The 15,614-nt window shown below is 45.3% G+C and overlaps 1 protein-coding gene across 14 annotated transcripts in view; it reads right to left on the reverse strand.

Moving 5' to 3' along the window:
* The window catches only part of CASK (calcium/calmodulin dependent serine protein kinase), a 420,858-nt gene extending 417,189 nt beyond the window's left edge, over positions 1-3,669 (reverse strand). For 5 of the 14 annotated variants that reach the window (XM_037902719.2, XM_037902711.2, XM_037902697.2 and 2 more), the window contains exon 1: positions 3,084-3,668. In XM_037902719.2, the coding sequence (XP_037758647.1) occupies positions 3,084-3,142 (59 nt within the window). In that variant the 5' untranslated portion in view covers positions 3,143-3,668. Of the gene's footprint in view, positions 1-2,640; positions 2,924-3,083 lie in introns of those variants that run through there. The other 9 variants (XM_043538104.1, XM_037902706.2, XM_037902661.2 and 6 more) reach the window with 5 other exon arrangements.
* Positions 3,670-15,614: the final 11,945 nt, after the last annotated feature.

Genomic DNA, 15,614 nt, shown 5'->3' on the forward strand with positions numbered 1-15,614 from the left:
AGTTAAAGGCAACAAAGTTTAACAAGAGATAGAAGTTTCATGGTGCTGACTGTCTATGTAATACTTGTTTTATATTTAGGGATAAAGAAGTATATGATATGGTGTATACAAGTGAACATCTCCCCTCAAGTATTTTCTGGAAGATACATTCATAAAAGTGTATCTATTCCTCCACAGTCCTTACACTCCTTTCCTCCAACATCCAACTTGAACAATGCCTACTAATAGAATTTAAGCAGGGAGTAGTCAGGCTGTTTATTAACACACAACCTTAATTTCAACCAACTAATTAGTATGAAATTACAATGAAACATATTCCAAAAGGCTAAAAGCAACTAAAAGTATTTGTCTGTTCAGATAAAAAATCAACTATTCTTACCAGTGTATTTGTTCATTCAAATTTTGTTAACCCAGAGTTTAAAAGAAGTCTAACAGCAAACTGCATTTTTGTGTGTTAGCTGGGAGATTAAATCCCAAGCAAGATATATTTCTCTTCTGTTGATCTGCAAACCTAAGGATATAATTCTAAGATTTGGTCAACCCCTGAAGATGTGTAACACTAATGTTACCATTCTCCTTTCCATAGAAAGACATGTTTTCAGGGAGACTACATAAGATGGTAGCGGTAACTATCTATTTGGAAAAAGAAATTATACGTATTTTAATTATTTCATGTGTCTAAAATGCAAATCAAGGCCAGGTGTGCTGTTTTGCAAGAGCTAAATTACTGTATCAATCAGTAATAAGTCACAGGAACACAGACACTTAGTTGATGGTTTACTGAGAGCTGTTTAGCAAGATGCATATGCAGCAATACAAATCAGTTTTACACTAGCCTTCCTCGGAGGGCTCAAAGATGAATAAGCTTCATAGATCTGAGGTGGTACATAGTAAGAACTCCAACTATAGCCCCATTCAAGTGACAATAATACCAACTATACAAATAATGGAGCTATTTATTAAAATGGTCTTTAAGAGGAATGACATCTTTCTGACCTCTACAAAAGAAGGCAACTAAGGGTAGTGTGGCAGCGATGTGACATGGACAGCGTAGTCATGTTTTATCGCCAGGAGAGCTCTCCCCTGGCGATAAAAAAATAATCCACCCCAAATAAGGGGTGGTACTGCTCCTGGCGATAAAGCGCTATCTATACTGGCGCTTTTCAGGTCTAAAACTTTTGTCGCTCGGGGATGTTTTTTCACACCCCTGAACGACTAAAGTTTTAGTGCCGACAGTGGCAGTGTAGACACAGCTTAAGCAAGCATAATTAGTTAGCAGTGCTAGCAGCGCAAAGACCCAACCTATTTCTTGCTACAGGCTGTGTAATCTTAGCACTACTCTGACACTATTAACCTATTTACATCACAAAGAACAGTTTTAAAAGACCACGTGATTCAGAAACACTGAACTATTCACTTTAAAGTTCTACAAGTAATTTACAGCTTATTGTGCTATCTTTTCAGAAGCATTTGCACACAAAATAAGAGTCATTTTATACTTCAAAATATTTACAGCAACCCCCTTTGAAAGGTATTCATAAATATAGGCACATATATTATGCCCTTTTTACTAACCCTAACCACATCGGAGTAAAATACACTAGGTACTATAATTCATACACAATATCACCACCTGAAGAAATCACATGAACATAAGAAATTGTTCTTCTACTGGTAGTGCCAGTTTTGTCCAATTTCTTAACCACAGAAGCTTTTCTCCATTTGACAAGCATTAAGTAACATCAGCTAAACCATTTCTTGTGCAAACCAACAAACAAAGTTGACACGGTGTTTTATAAAAGCAATAGGTGTTAAGACAATGGTGCCCTATAATGGACAATAAAATGAAAAGTGCCCAAATATCTATATTTAATTAAGAACAAAGCAATCTGATCTGAAGACTGACATGTTAGTGTAATTCTGAGGAAACACAGTCATTCAAGAAAGATGACTATTTTAGCCCTGGTTTTCAAGTCAAACAATTACTGACATTTCAGCTAACAGTCATGTTGTGCAAAATAAATTTAAAAAATAAAATTCCACTCTGCTTAAAATCAAGAGAACGTTGTAACTAGTCATCCTTACACCAGGCTTCCACAAGACACTGTCATCAACAAACCGAAAACAGCTTCACTGCTGAAACACCTACAACATCAATTTTTGAATGAGAAATATGCATAAAATGAGGAAGTTATAAGTCTCTTCAAATATGGTGTATCTCCCTTTCATTTCCATTTTGCAACCAAAACATCTAAGCCCTGAAGATATGAAATGTGAGAGAAGGCTGATAAAATGGGTTTCAATACTGGACAGTCACAGAAGAGGGGGAACTTCAGCTTCAATTTTCCATCAACGTGCTGATCAGGCTGATTCTCTGCATTTTGCCGAGTATAATTACACAACACAGATAAAAAAGGTGGGGGACTCGGACTGTCAGTTCCATACACCCTACCACACGGGTGAGCCAAAACAGCGGTGCCACGTTAACAGCTATCCCAACTTGGGTGTGATGCACGCCTTGAACATCGGTGTAACAGCAGTTGCATAATAAGCCTCTAACAGGCCAAGTTCTCCTCCTGCGTCGTTATTCCGAGCGGATGGTGGGCACCGCCAGGGATTCACACGGGAACTGAGCATTACCTGAGACGGAGTATCACCGGCATTGCCACTAACGAGCTGGTTACTATGCAGCAAAGCACAGGAAGGCACCTGGCGCCCCAACGCGCAGATACCCCCACGGAGAGGCGGCTCTACAGAGGAGCCTGCCCCTGCCCAGCCGGCAGCCGCAGACCCGGGCTGGGGAAAGCAGCGGCGGCGGCGGCTGCAGCCGGGCTGGGCGCCGGGGAGCTGGCGGAGCACGGTGGCCGGAGGAGATACCGGGCAGCTTCTCCCCTCCGCGCCCATGCTCCGAGAGGCGGGCGCCGCCGTGCAGTCACCGCCGCCGCCGCACGCAGCGGAGGGCGCGGGTGACACACGGGCACGGCGGCTCAGGTGGGCGCCGAGCGCAGCATCCCGCTGCCCGCGCGCAGGGGCCGGGCCGGGCCGGGCCGCTCGCCGCCACCGCCCCCGTCCGCGGAACTTACTTGCCGATCACCTCGCAGAGCTCGTACACGTCCTCGAACAGCACGTCGTCGTCGGCCATGGTCCAGGCAGGGGGGGACCCGCCGGAGAGGCGGCCCGGGGGAGGGGGGCCCGCGGGCACGATCCCCTCCGCGCTCCCCGCCGGGCACCACCTTCAATCCCAGCCGCCGCCGCCGCCCGGGGGCTCCCGCGGCAGCGCCGGGAATGCCCGCTCCTCCTGCGGGCCGCGGCCGCCCCGCGCGGCTCACGCTGGCTTCGGGCTCCGCGACCCCGCCCGCCTCGCTCGCTCCCTCCCTCCGCCGGCCGCGGCCCCGGCTAGCAGGGCGGAGCGGGCACCATGCAGGGGCCGGTGTAGCGGCAGCGGGCAGCGCCGCCTCGTTCCTCGTGGTGCACGCGCCGGAGGGGGGGTGGGAGGCAAGCGCGACCCCGACCCGCACTCCGGCGGCAACGGCGGCGATAAGCGCTTTACCGGCGGGCGCGCGCGCACCACCACCGACACTTTCCCAGTCCGTCACGCAAGCGAGCAGGCGCGCGACCCCCACTGAGCACGCACGCGGGCTCTTCGCGCCCCCCCACCCCCACTCTCGCCACAACCGCGCGCAGAGCCACGCCCACTACTCCGGGAGACAGGGATTAGCCCCTATGCGCAGGCGCGCCGCGGTCCCACATAACGTCATGGGAAGTGAAGGGCCGGGCCGAGGCAGTAGGCTCCCATGTGAAGCTCGGGAGGGGCGGGGTCGTTCCCTGCCCGGGTTCCGAGGCTGCGAGGCGCGCGCTGCGTGTGGCCCATTGAGAAGCAGGGGGATGGGAGCCGCGAGGCTGGGCGGCTGCGCCCCGCTCCCCGCTTCGCCCCAGGGCGAAGGTGGTTGTCGGAGGCCAGCGGCCGCGTGCGCTCAGTGCCACGGGCAGCGCAGCGGTGCTGAGAGCGGCTGGTCCCTCGGCCCGGCGCTGGGGTTTGACAGGCGCCTCCAGGGAGCTGGCGGGGCAGGGAAGCCGGCCAAGACGGACCGTGCAGCGAGGGCTGGCAGGGGCCCGAGGGGACAAACTGAGGGGGAAAGAGGAAACCCTCCCTAATCTCCCTCTAGCCGTGACCGCTGCCAGGCGGCAAGGCGAAGGCGGTTCAGGGAGACGTGGGATCGCAACTAAGGTGACAGCCCTCCCGCCGCATTATCAGGTGCTTTGCTCTTAGCTCAGGGAAATGGCCATTTAAAGCGCCATTTATTGCCCGCTCCACAGGATGGTCAAAATCGTTTCCTGTAACAATCACACGAGCAGCTTCAGAAGGAATGTAGAGAGCCTCCTTCCCCTAAAACTGGGCACAGTTGAGCCCTCTAGTTATAAAAGGAGAAAAGACAACCCCCATAGTAGTCCTCCGAGCCTTGATTGACCTTTTTAAACAGTGCACTGTAGATGATCATTGTTGATGGGGGAGCCTAAATGCCATTTCTTGTTGTACCATTTCACTTAGGATGCATTATAAAGTAGTAAGGTGTCAAGTATGGAGTGAGCTTCAAATTTAAAAAAGCTAATGGCTGGTACATTCTGTTCTATAAACCTTTTGGAATTCTACAAAACCCTATGCAGAAGCATATTCTAAATTGCTTAACAGGTATTTTTTAGCCAGAGTTTGAAAAGGTAGTTTTCAGAAGGAAGCTAAAGCATTTATCGGGGAGTTCTGAGATTTTTCCCTAGGGAAAATATTATTGTTTATAAAAAAAAGTTTATTAAAAAAGCTCAGGATACATGTGCAGTTATTAAAACTTATTAACATTAAGTAAGATGAACTTCGTACAAGTCATCCCACATGGTATTCTGAAAATCAGATTTGGCAGCTGCTGTAGGTTGCAGAACTGAGGACCCTTCATGAAGAACACCCTGCTTACTGTCCCCAGATAGTTAAAAGAAACAGTGAAAGCAACTACATTGTATCGCCAGCATTGTGGTAATACATGGGGTGAGACACCTCGATGTATTTAGGGCCCAAACTATAGATGAAAATCAGCATCTTGACTTGTATCTGTAAGCAAAGATGAAGCCAGGAAAGCCTTTAATGAAGAGGTGTTATGTTCCCTAAAGTTCACACTGCTAAGCAGGTGAGCCTCCAAATTCTGCCCTAGTTGAAGCAGCTGAGTGGTCTTCACAAATGGCCTTAAGCAGAGCTCTTTGCAATAATATGGTCAAGAGGTTGCAAATGATGAATAACTACACACTAGGCAGAATTTGTCAGTCATCATTTCAAATAAGCAGATGAAGTAATGATGAGAAGTGACTCAAAACAATCGATGATCTAGAAGTACCTCAGACAGAAAATCTTTACAAAAAGTGGATATGTTGTTTAACATATTCTACAAATGCTTCCCCAAGCTATCGGCATCACGTGGTCTAACTTAAAAATTGTTGGTTGAATCTTGACAGCAGAACCCAATAAAGTTTGTTTAATAAAAGTGGTTGAAATACAAGCAGAGAAGAGTTTACATTTGTCCCCTTCTGCGATGGTTTACATACAAGGAAGGGGGCCAATCTGATCTGAATCCAACTGACCTTATAGTAGAAAATGCCTCGCAGCATGAAATAGCCAACTGTTTTTGGGCACAAGATGCTTGGATTACTAGGTGATCCACTTCCCAGAGCATTTCTGCTGATTGCAGATGCTATGGTGGAGAACCAACATCCCCAGAATGTTCTTCTCTCCAACATATGCATGATATGCAGACTCAGTCTGAGCACAACAGTGCCACTGATACTTTGCTTTCCAACTCATATATTTCATCTGTATATGAATTGTTGATAAGAAATAATCTTAATGGCCTATTAGGCCACTGATAGGGAGCCATAAACTGCACAGTATAGTGTCAGGGTGCAAACTCCATGAGCAGACAAAATTTATGGGTCCCTGTACACTGATGGCATCAGAAGCGTGTCCTGACTTAAATGCAAAGGGGAGGCAGTGGTCTGAATGTGACAGAGGTGTACATCAGAAAGTAATAAGGGCTATTAGCACACAGGCTGACTGGAACAGCATATTCCCAGCTTCTATCATCAGTTAGAGGAGGAGCTCTCAGTCCCAGATGAGATTTTGTTTAAAGGCATCAGGATGATGATTCCTAAGATGTCACAGAAAAATGTTAAAAAGGACACATGGAGGTCATTTGAGAAACAAAAAATCTACAAGAAGGGCCTGAGACATAATATAGGGGCCTCAAATAAACAGTGACATATTGAGAATGTTGTTAAGACTTGTCACATATGCCAAAAATATAGGCCAAGTCAAGCGAAAGAGCCCATGTTGATGGCATAAGGAAAATTGACACCCAGGAACAAAGTAGGCATACATTTGTTTATGTTGGCTGGAAAAAAGCTATGTTCTTGTCCTAGGCTTGTTTTCTCACTTCCCTGAGGTAACCATACTAGAAGAAACTACAGTTAGACAATTGTACATATAAAATCTATTTTCGCTAGACTCAGTATACCTGACATGGTAATGTTTGACAATGGGCCACAGTTTAGTGGGCATGAATTTAAGCATATTTCAGTAAAGTATGGGTTTAGACAGGTAATGACCCAGTCCCTATTATTCCCAATTAAATGCATTGGTGTAAAACTGTCAAAATAATAAAGCTTACTGAAAAGGGCTGTGGAGTTGGACTCTGATCTTTATTTAGCACTGTTAAATTCCAGAATGGCACCAAGGAAACATGGGTTGTTGCCTGCTGACATTTTGTTCAACAGAAAACTTAAAACAAGGATGCCTGCAGTGTTAGAAACTGATACCAGAGTCATGGGATTTGCATATGTATAAAGAGACAGATGAGGCAAAAGAAACTCAAACTGGGGTTCTGGGAGCTGCTTAATGAAAATTACACTGTGCATGTCTATTATGGGAAACAATGGTTGCAAATAGCAGTGGTGTCACAAAAGGTTTCCCCATGATCATGAGGTTGTCACCCCAGACGAATACATACCACAGATGAATAGGTAACATGTTCTACAAATTGCAGAAGAGAGGGAGGTAAAGGGCACTGAGTTGGCCATCTTGCCTGAGAAGGTCTCAGAGAGGCAATAACCATAGCAGGTTCAGAGGGCTGAGTCCCATCATATGACACAAGTACAACTAATGGTCTTACTGCCCCCTCCAACAGTGATACTGATGTCTCAGGGGAGATCTGCAGGTTCATGTAACAATATAGGACACCTCAGAGACCAATTGTTTAGTTAGCAGGTTGGTAATACAGAATTTCAAATACATATAATGTTAATAATGATTGTTAATTGTTTTATTAGGCTGTGGAAGAAAGGTGTGGAGAACTGTACCTTTAAGAGGCTTTTGCCACATTATTTTGAATTAGTTATGTTATGCAGAGTCTTGTGTTGCACAATGCTGATGAGTTGGAAATCAAACGCTTGAAACAAACAGGTGTGCTGATGTAGGGTTGGAATTACTGAGGCTAGAGTTACTATCATGAATGCACCAGTGAATGAAGATGTTCAGTTATCCAGAACAGCACATGAGCCCCCTTTTTGGGGGAGGGAGGATTAAAAAGTAAAGAGAGTAGAAACCCTTCCCTATGTTCTTGAGTTACTACTTCCACTGCTCCAATATTTAGAAGTGATTGCACCTCCTGATGTAACATGGTTTTGTCAGAGGGGTCCCTGAAAAGGGATGGGGAAGGTGGGAAGGTATTAGGGAGGGTGTGAATTTGGATAGTCCACCTCTGTGTTTTCCAACATCTCCATAGTGGTGGTGTTCCAAATCCCATAGAAACAAAATATATGATTTCCTAATGGAAGGGATATAACAGGAAGATCAACAGAATTTGTATTTTGCTCTTGACCCAGGTGTCAAATCTTCTACCTGCTACCTTGATGATGCGGCTGATGTGACGACTTGGTGTAAAGCCAGATTATTTCCTCCTCTGAGATTTCTGGTGCTTCCTCAGTGGTTCAGGTTGTCTACACGGGTATAGAATGACTGCCTCTGCTGTAGTTGAGGCGTAAAGTGTTTCTGCTTTTTGTGTAGGGGCACAGACTCTTATGGACCTCAGTCTTGTCCGAGAGTCTTTCAGAGAGTGTAAAGCCTCATCTGTCTTTACAAAAAAAGTTTAGATCCTTCAGATGAAAAACCTCAATTGTAACTTGTAGCTCCTGATGACCTGAGCCATGAGGGTCTCCTTATGATAACTGAGGTTGCCAGGGATCTAGAAACTGTGTAAACAGTATCCAGGGCCACATGGAGGGATATATGCACCTGAAGTTGACCTTTGAAAATCAAGGCCTTAAGCTCCTCTCTGATATATTGAGGAAGTCTTCCAGTGAACAGGTGAAGTCCCAGTTTAAATTGTACTTCATCAGTAAGGCCTAGTAATTGGTGACTTGATGTAGATATTTTTCCAGTCATATAAATCTAGCTTCTTGAGCTCCTTGTCTTGAGGTGTAGCTTTCTGTTGATTGTATGTACACCTCTTGTTAGCCATTGTGACAACCAGTGACTCAGTCATGTGAAAAAATTGCTCAGAGCCCTGGAAAAGCACTTTATAGCAATGATCTGCAATTTTTGATGTTTGCATCAGAGAAGCAGACATCTGCCAGAGCAATTTAGCTGGTCTAAAACCCCCTCATTGATGGGCACTGCAAGATATCCAGGCACAGAGGTGTGAAAGATATCCTAAAGCTTTTGCAATTCTCTTGGTTCACTTCCACTGGAATTGCCAGTGGATCAGCCTTCCTATGCAGCAAGTCCAGAACGTCTTGTACTCAGCTGGACTGAGATAGATAATATGGGTTCCACAGCCACACCAGGAGATAAAGAGATAGGTACGGGGTCAGGATAATTCTCTGCCTAGGACTCCTCAACAAAGCCATGACTAGTCTGTTCAGTGGGCAGTGGGGCAGATTCTCTGGCTATAATGCCCTTTTGTGAACTGATAGAGAAGTGGATTTAGCCCTGGATTGGGAAGCAGATGTTGGCTTTCTAGTCTGACCTTCATAGGACTGGATGTGACCACCTGGGGCATCAAATCCAGTCCCCTGTTATTCCAGGCAACCCAATCATATAATCCCTTTCATAAATGGATCAATTTGTCATGAATTTTCATTTAAACTAAAACTTTTCATGGAAAAATGTTGGGTTTTTTGAAGTTATCAACACTTTTCATTTCAACATTTTTTAAACAAAAAATTTGGGTTCTCCTGTTCAAAAAGACTTTTTGTTTAAGAATTTAAGATAATTGTAGTTGGGAATAAATGGTTGAAATAAGTGGTCATAACCAAAAATGAAATGTTTCAATTGACCCAAACCAAAATCCCCATCCCCCTCCCGATTTTTGATTCATGAAAACTTGAGATAGACTAGTTGTACCAGTTCAGAATGGGAAACTTTTTCAGTATGGTGAAAATTTTCAGGGGATGGAAAAACCATTTCCCACCTAGCTCTACTCTACACTCTCAATGGTGTGTAATCCCCTGAATGTCTAGACGCCAAGGAATGAATCATCAGAGCCAAAGAAAAAGGAGGAGTACTCCTCTTGGAGAGAAGGAGCAGTTCCATCTGGAGTACTGGGAGAACCAGAAGATAGTGCTCTGATTGGTATTACTGATGTGCTTGGTGTAGTGTAGGAACAATAGTCCATACCAGAGGTAACTTCACTACTGCCAACAGCAGGGAGCCCACTACTGAAGAAACTATAGGATAGGTCCTTTGAAGTCGTGTAGGATTTTGGTATCAAATAAGTCAGTTGATTAGATGGTATTAATACTGGGGTAGTCTCCACCACTTATCTCTGGTACTACGGCTATTGGTACCAGAGGATTTCTGTGATACTGAGGAAACTGGTCTAGATGCACAGTGACTGGTGCCTGAATGGTTGCCAGAAGGACCTATCTTGGGTCATTTTCTGCTGAGATATGACAGGATTTGTGGCTCCTTGAGGAAGGATCTGGTGAAGGAGACAGATATCTTCCTTTTGTGGGCTTTGTGCTCTTTCCTGTCTCCTGAGATTTTACCAGGTAAGGAGGACAAACCTTAAGAGTGGTTATCTCAATTCTGTGAGCAGAGGAGCCAGCAGGAGCACGTTTTGATTATGAGTACTCAGGAATTTCTGCACTAGCTACTCCAGAGGCTGAAGAGGAATGCATTGACTTCTTCCAAAAGAACATCTTCAGCTCTTTGAAAAAGATTTACAAATAGCCCATCTTATATTTCCCTCACCCAACACAATAAGCATCTGGTGCAGGGGTGGGCAAACTTTTTGGCCTGAGGGCCACATCGGCATTGCGAAACTACATGGAGGGCCGGGTAGGGAAGGCTGTGCCTCCACAAAGAGCCTGGCCTCCACCCCCTCCCACTTCCTGCCCCCCTCAGAACTCCCAACCCATCCAACGCGCCTTGTCCCCTGAGCACCCCCTCCCGGGACCCCAGCCCCTAACCACCCCCCAGGACTGCACCCCCCATCCACCCCCCCCACTCCCTGTCCCCTGACTGCCCCGACCCCTATTTACACCCCAGCCCCCAGACAGGCCCGCCCCCCGAATCTCCGCCCCATCCAACCGCCCCCTGCTCCCTGTCCCCTGACTGCCCCCCCGGGACTCCTTGCCCCTTATCCAACTCCCCCACCCCTTACCATGTTGCTCAGAGCAGCAAAGCCCCGCCGCCTGGCCAGAGCCAGCCACGCCACCACTGCGCTGCCCGGCAGGAGCAGCAGGCCAGAGCAATGGCTGTAGCGGAGGGGGGACAGCGAGGAAGGGGCCGGGGGCTAGCCTCCCCAACTGGGAGCTCAGGGGCTGGGCAGGACAGTCCCACAGGCTGGATGTGGCCTGCGGGCTGTAGTTTGCCCACCTCCGATCTGATGTGTTCATCATTAAGAGGCATTACCACCTCACATAAAAGGCATTTCTTAAAGCCTGGAGGTTTGCATTCAGTCATGACTGGTCCCGATACAAGGGCAGATTCTCAGACGAAAATAAAACAGGTTTTATTCTTGTTACAGAGGAAAAGGCCTTCTACCAAAAAAGATAAACAAAAATCAGAATGACCTGGTGATACCATGCTACTTTTTGTGATGCAAGGTCATTTTTAAGCAATTCTACTATTCTGAGAGTGGTAAGGAACATTTCTGGGAAATGGCTGTAAAAGCAACAGGGTCCCAATCCAGCAGACACTTAAATACATAGGGTTCAATCCTGAAACATGCTAAGCATGCTGGCCCCAGTCCAACAAAAAAATCTCTGAACTAACACTAATGACTAACTAAGTACCTATCTATTTACAAAACGACCGGTACAACACACCGTGAGTGAAAAGGCTTGGACGCCACACGTTCCAACTCGTAGCTATGGGCAGAGTCAGTTGGGGTCATTCCACCCTCTCCACCATGGGTTGGAGGCATGAGGACACTCAGGGCACAGGCACAGATCCTGAACAGACACTGTTGGCCAAAAGAATCCAAACTCAAGTGTCTGGAGAACATGTGCACCAACAGTGGCATATTATATATATGGACAAACACTCAAAGAAGAAAACAATTCTGTTCTGCCACAGACTTCTATGTGATGCTCAACAAGTCATTTAAATCAAGATTTTGACAGGTGGCTAGTAATTCTGTGTTCCTCATTCTGAGTGCCTAATTTGCCCAAGTGCTATAATTAAAGTCAATGGGATCAGTGGATGCTCAGCACCTCTGGCACTAATGCAGTTTGGTTTAGTGAAATGAGTACAGATTTGGGAGTCAGGAGGTGCTAATTTCTAATCCTGTGTCTGCCAGTAATTCATTTTGTTGCCTCAGCCAAGTTTCTCAGTTTCCCCATTAGTAAAATAGGGAGAATAACACTCTGATGTCATAGGGGAGATGTGGAGACACTATCCAACATTTGAGGCACTTATGCTGTGGTGATGAGCACCCTAGAAGAGACCATGAGAAAATGAATAATTTATTATTTGGTACAGTGCGTGGATGATGTGAAGCGAATAAGGCATGGTAAAACACACACTGAATGATGAAGATAAAGAGAAATATTGGAACAGCTGCCTTGTTCTCTGAGTTCCACCCATCCTGTGAAGAGTGAGGCAGAGGAAAAAACCCAATATGTGATCATGTAATGAAAGATGTAGATTCATTTGCATGTAATTACAGTATTCAAGAGAATGGTCTTCCTGTGGAGTCATATTAGATTATTTCACTTAAGAAAAAGTTTCTGTTTTTCCTAGACTAGCTTGCACCTCTTGTTTGCACCTCTCCTGCAAGTAGGAAGGGCGTATCTGGAATGGCCAGCCTCACAGTTTGAGACTGCTGTCTTAAGGACATATTAGGGAAAAGAAAGTGGCCTCAAATCTTGTATCTACAAGTCTGAAATCTATGAATAGTTACAATCCCATAGCTTCCATTAATATTCAAAGCTGAAGCTCATTCTCCAAAACTAATGTTTAAATAAATAATTTGTTGCAGGTATAATGGGTAAATAATTAGTACTGCCATTTACATTCTAACTTAAAAAGAATAAAAATATTTGCCTAAGTTTAACACTCAGGAGGTTCTAGACCTAAATGTGAAAATGTAACTAATTTCACTAGAGAATTTATACTCTTGTTCTAATAGAGTGAAACCAAGTCTTTTTAAATTTAATGCCTCAGGTCTAATTTGCTAAAATTTTATAGCAAGTCCAGAATTCTCTCTATGATAAGGACTGTATCAAAAGACCTTCTTCTGCCTTTTTTCTTCAGGTTTAACCTCAAGAGACAAATAATAGAAAGTTGGTAGCTTCTTCTGCTCTGCTTACTAGAGATAATGCTACAACTCAGTCTGATTTTCCCCTCACCTTTTTCTCTTTGCGTGTTAATTTTTCTTTTCACAATTGACACAGTAGCCCTAAGTATAGCATAAGATTAATTTAAGAAATAGTCCCATGAGCAATCATATGAAAAAGAAGGATTTAAATTAGTTCTTGACTAAAAATTAAATATTCCCTTTTGGTCTTTATTTGATGCAAGGTCAATTTTAAGCACTTCAACTATTCTTTGAGGGGTAAGGAACATTTCTGGGAAGTGGCTGTAAAAGTGCCAAGTAGCAAGTTGGGTCCCAATCCTGCAGACATTAAATACATAAGGTTCAATCCTGAAACATGCTAAGCATGATGGCCCCAGTCCATCAAAGTGCTTAACTTGAAGCATGTGAGTAGTCTTATTGACATCATTGGGACTATTCGTGTACTTAAAGTATGTGCTTTGTTGACTTGGGCCAACATACTCAACACCTTGAAGGATCAAGCCCATAAGTAGCCCTGAGGAACTCACTGGGACTATGCTCATATGTAAAATTAAGCATGTGCTTAGGTGTCTGCAGGACTGAGGCCTTCACCTGGTGTATCCAAATGAATCTGCATTTTTATAATGCTTCCCAATTTCTATTACTCCATGCCAGCATGATCTGCACCTACAGGGCTCGTCTTCTGGCCACACAATACTATGGCCCCTCTCATAAGGGAGGCACAGGTAGAAGCAACATTAAATCTTGCACTGATAGCCACTATGGTCTGTAGTGAGCATGCCAAGGATAGTTGTTACTTCCCCTCTTTCTCCATGCTACAGTGTCCCAAACCTTAGAATGGAAGGAGAGAGGCTGCTGCAAGGTCCCACAGACAGCTTAAGAACATGCAAAGGAAGTGCCACTCCCCATCTTCTCTGTTCCCTGACCCATTCTAGTCTGCTTTTGCTCCCCTCTGGGCCGTATGTTTATGGAAGAGTTGCTAAGTGAACTCTTGAAACGGGACCCAAAAGGGATGCAGTTTATACTGCCAAGGCCTTTTGCCATTGGTTCAGCATGCAGGACCAAACCTTTTAATTCTTCAATCTTTGGCACAGTATATTGGACTTACGAGAAAAGGATAAGTGCGGGCAGTGGCCCATAAAGCGAGATTGAACAAAAAAGCAAACTATTCTTATCTTTTCTGACTTGAGTCTCAGTCTGTGGAAACAAGAAGAGATTTTCACCCTTAAATCATGTGATGTGTCTATTCTGGCAGGCAGGAAAAATAAATGGTTCTGCTAATACACAGGAGTCAAGAAATATGGTGTTGGACCATTCCAAGTTGGAAGAGGACTAATGGGTATTAACTGGCATAGGCTGATGTCTGTAAGATTAAGCAGCCACCAGCTTGCATTTCTACAGTTATTTACTCTTTTGCATACTGTTCATCGGAGTTATTCACGTTGATTCAAAAGGGAGTGAATTGCTCTATTAATTTTGATGTTAGCTACCAGTGTTTTAAGAAAAGCTACTAAAAGTTACAAAAAACTGTAATTCACACTACAGTACTACACCTTTGAACTCTGCAACAGCAGTCACTATAGACTGATGATTGAGAAATTAAGTTCAGTGTAGTAGAACTGTATGATGGCCAGGGCTGGCCTTACCACAAGGCGAACCGAGGCGGCTGCCTCAGGTGCCAGACTGAGGGAGGGGGGCACTGCTAGGACCCAGAGCGTAGAAAATTGTGTCTGGTGCTGGTGCGTATGTATTCTCTCTGCTCTAGATGCACATAGATGGTGGAGCGCTGTGCTGAAGGAAGGAGGGCACAAGAGACATAACAGGCAGGCAGGAGAAAAGGTGAGAGGGAATAACAGAAAGCAGCAGGAGCTGCAGGGAGAGAGAGGAGGAGGAGCCTCTTACGTACCTCTCTAGTACCCCCAGGAGCTTGGACTGATTAACACCAGCTTGTCAGAGAGCTTCCTGTTTCCTTCTGCTTCCCTGGACCCACTTGAGGAGAACAGGCAGTCAACTGAAGTAGTAGGAGCCAGTTAGGTCCTTAAGATGCTGATATCTTCCCTCACTCAGGCCCTGCTACCAGCCTGCTTATTTGTCCTCTTCAATTGAGTGTTGAGAGCCACTATAGCTGGCACAGAACAGCAGTCATGAGTGAAAGAAGAACACACCCCTCTGGGACAGCATTCAGAAAAAGAAAGCAAGCAAAGGAAGCTTTTCAATCTAAGCAGGAAGGAGTTCACATGAGATACATAGACACAAATGTTCACAGTGAGCCTTCCGGCCCCGTTGAGGATGTGAGTGGTGAGGAGATGCCTGATCTTCCAGTTAGTCAGAGTGCAGGTGACCTGGCAGCTACTGCAGCATCCATATCTCCATCTCAAATGGATGTAACCGTGCACATTCCTGAAGAAAAGTGTAGGTCAGAGAAGAGTGTGGTGGAGGCGCAAGAAACAGCTGCTGCTGAGTTTAGTTCCTTAAGTCTAGATGATCCAGGACTGTGGACCTCTTGAGCAGTAGCCTGAGGGACTTCCTTATACTGCATGGGCCACAGCAAGTGAAAAACTTCATGTTCCCCAAAGACAATGAAAATAGAAGTTTCCATCCAATACATTACTGAAATCCCCAATGGTGACAAAGTGGAGAGGCCATGGCTTACGTACCCAAAAACCCAGAATGCTGCATACTGTTTTTATTGCAAACTCTTCCAGTCTAATGTTCCAGCCACATTGGGTTCTACAGGAACAAAGGACTGGAAAAATCTGGCATGCCATGAGAAGGCAG

The sequence above is a fragment of the Chelonia mydas genome, chromosome 1 (assembly GCF_015237465.2).
Source record: "Chelonia mydas isolate rCheMyd1 chromosome 1, rCheMyd1.pri.v2, whole genome shotgun sequence".
Taxonomy (NCBI): Eukaryota; Metazoa; Chordata; order Testudines; family Cheloniidae; genus Chelonia; species Chelonia mydas.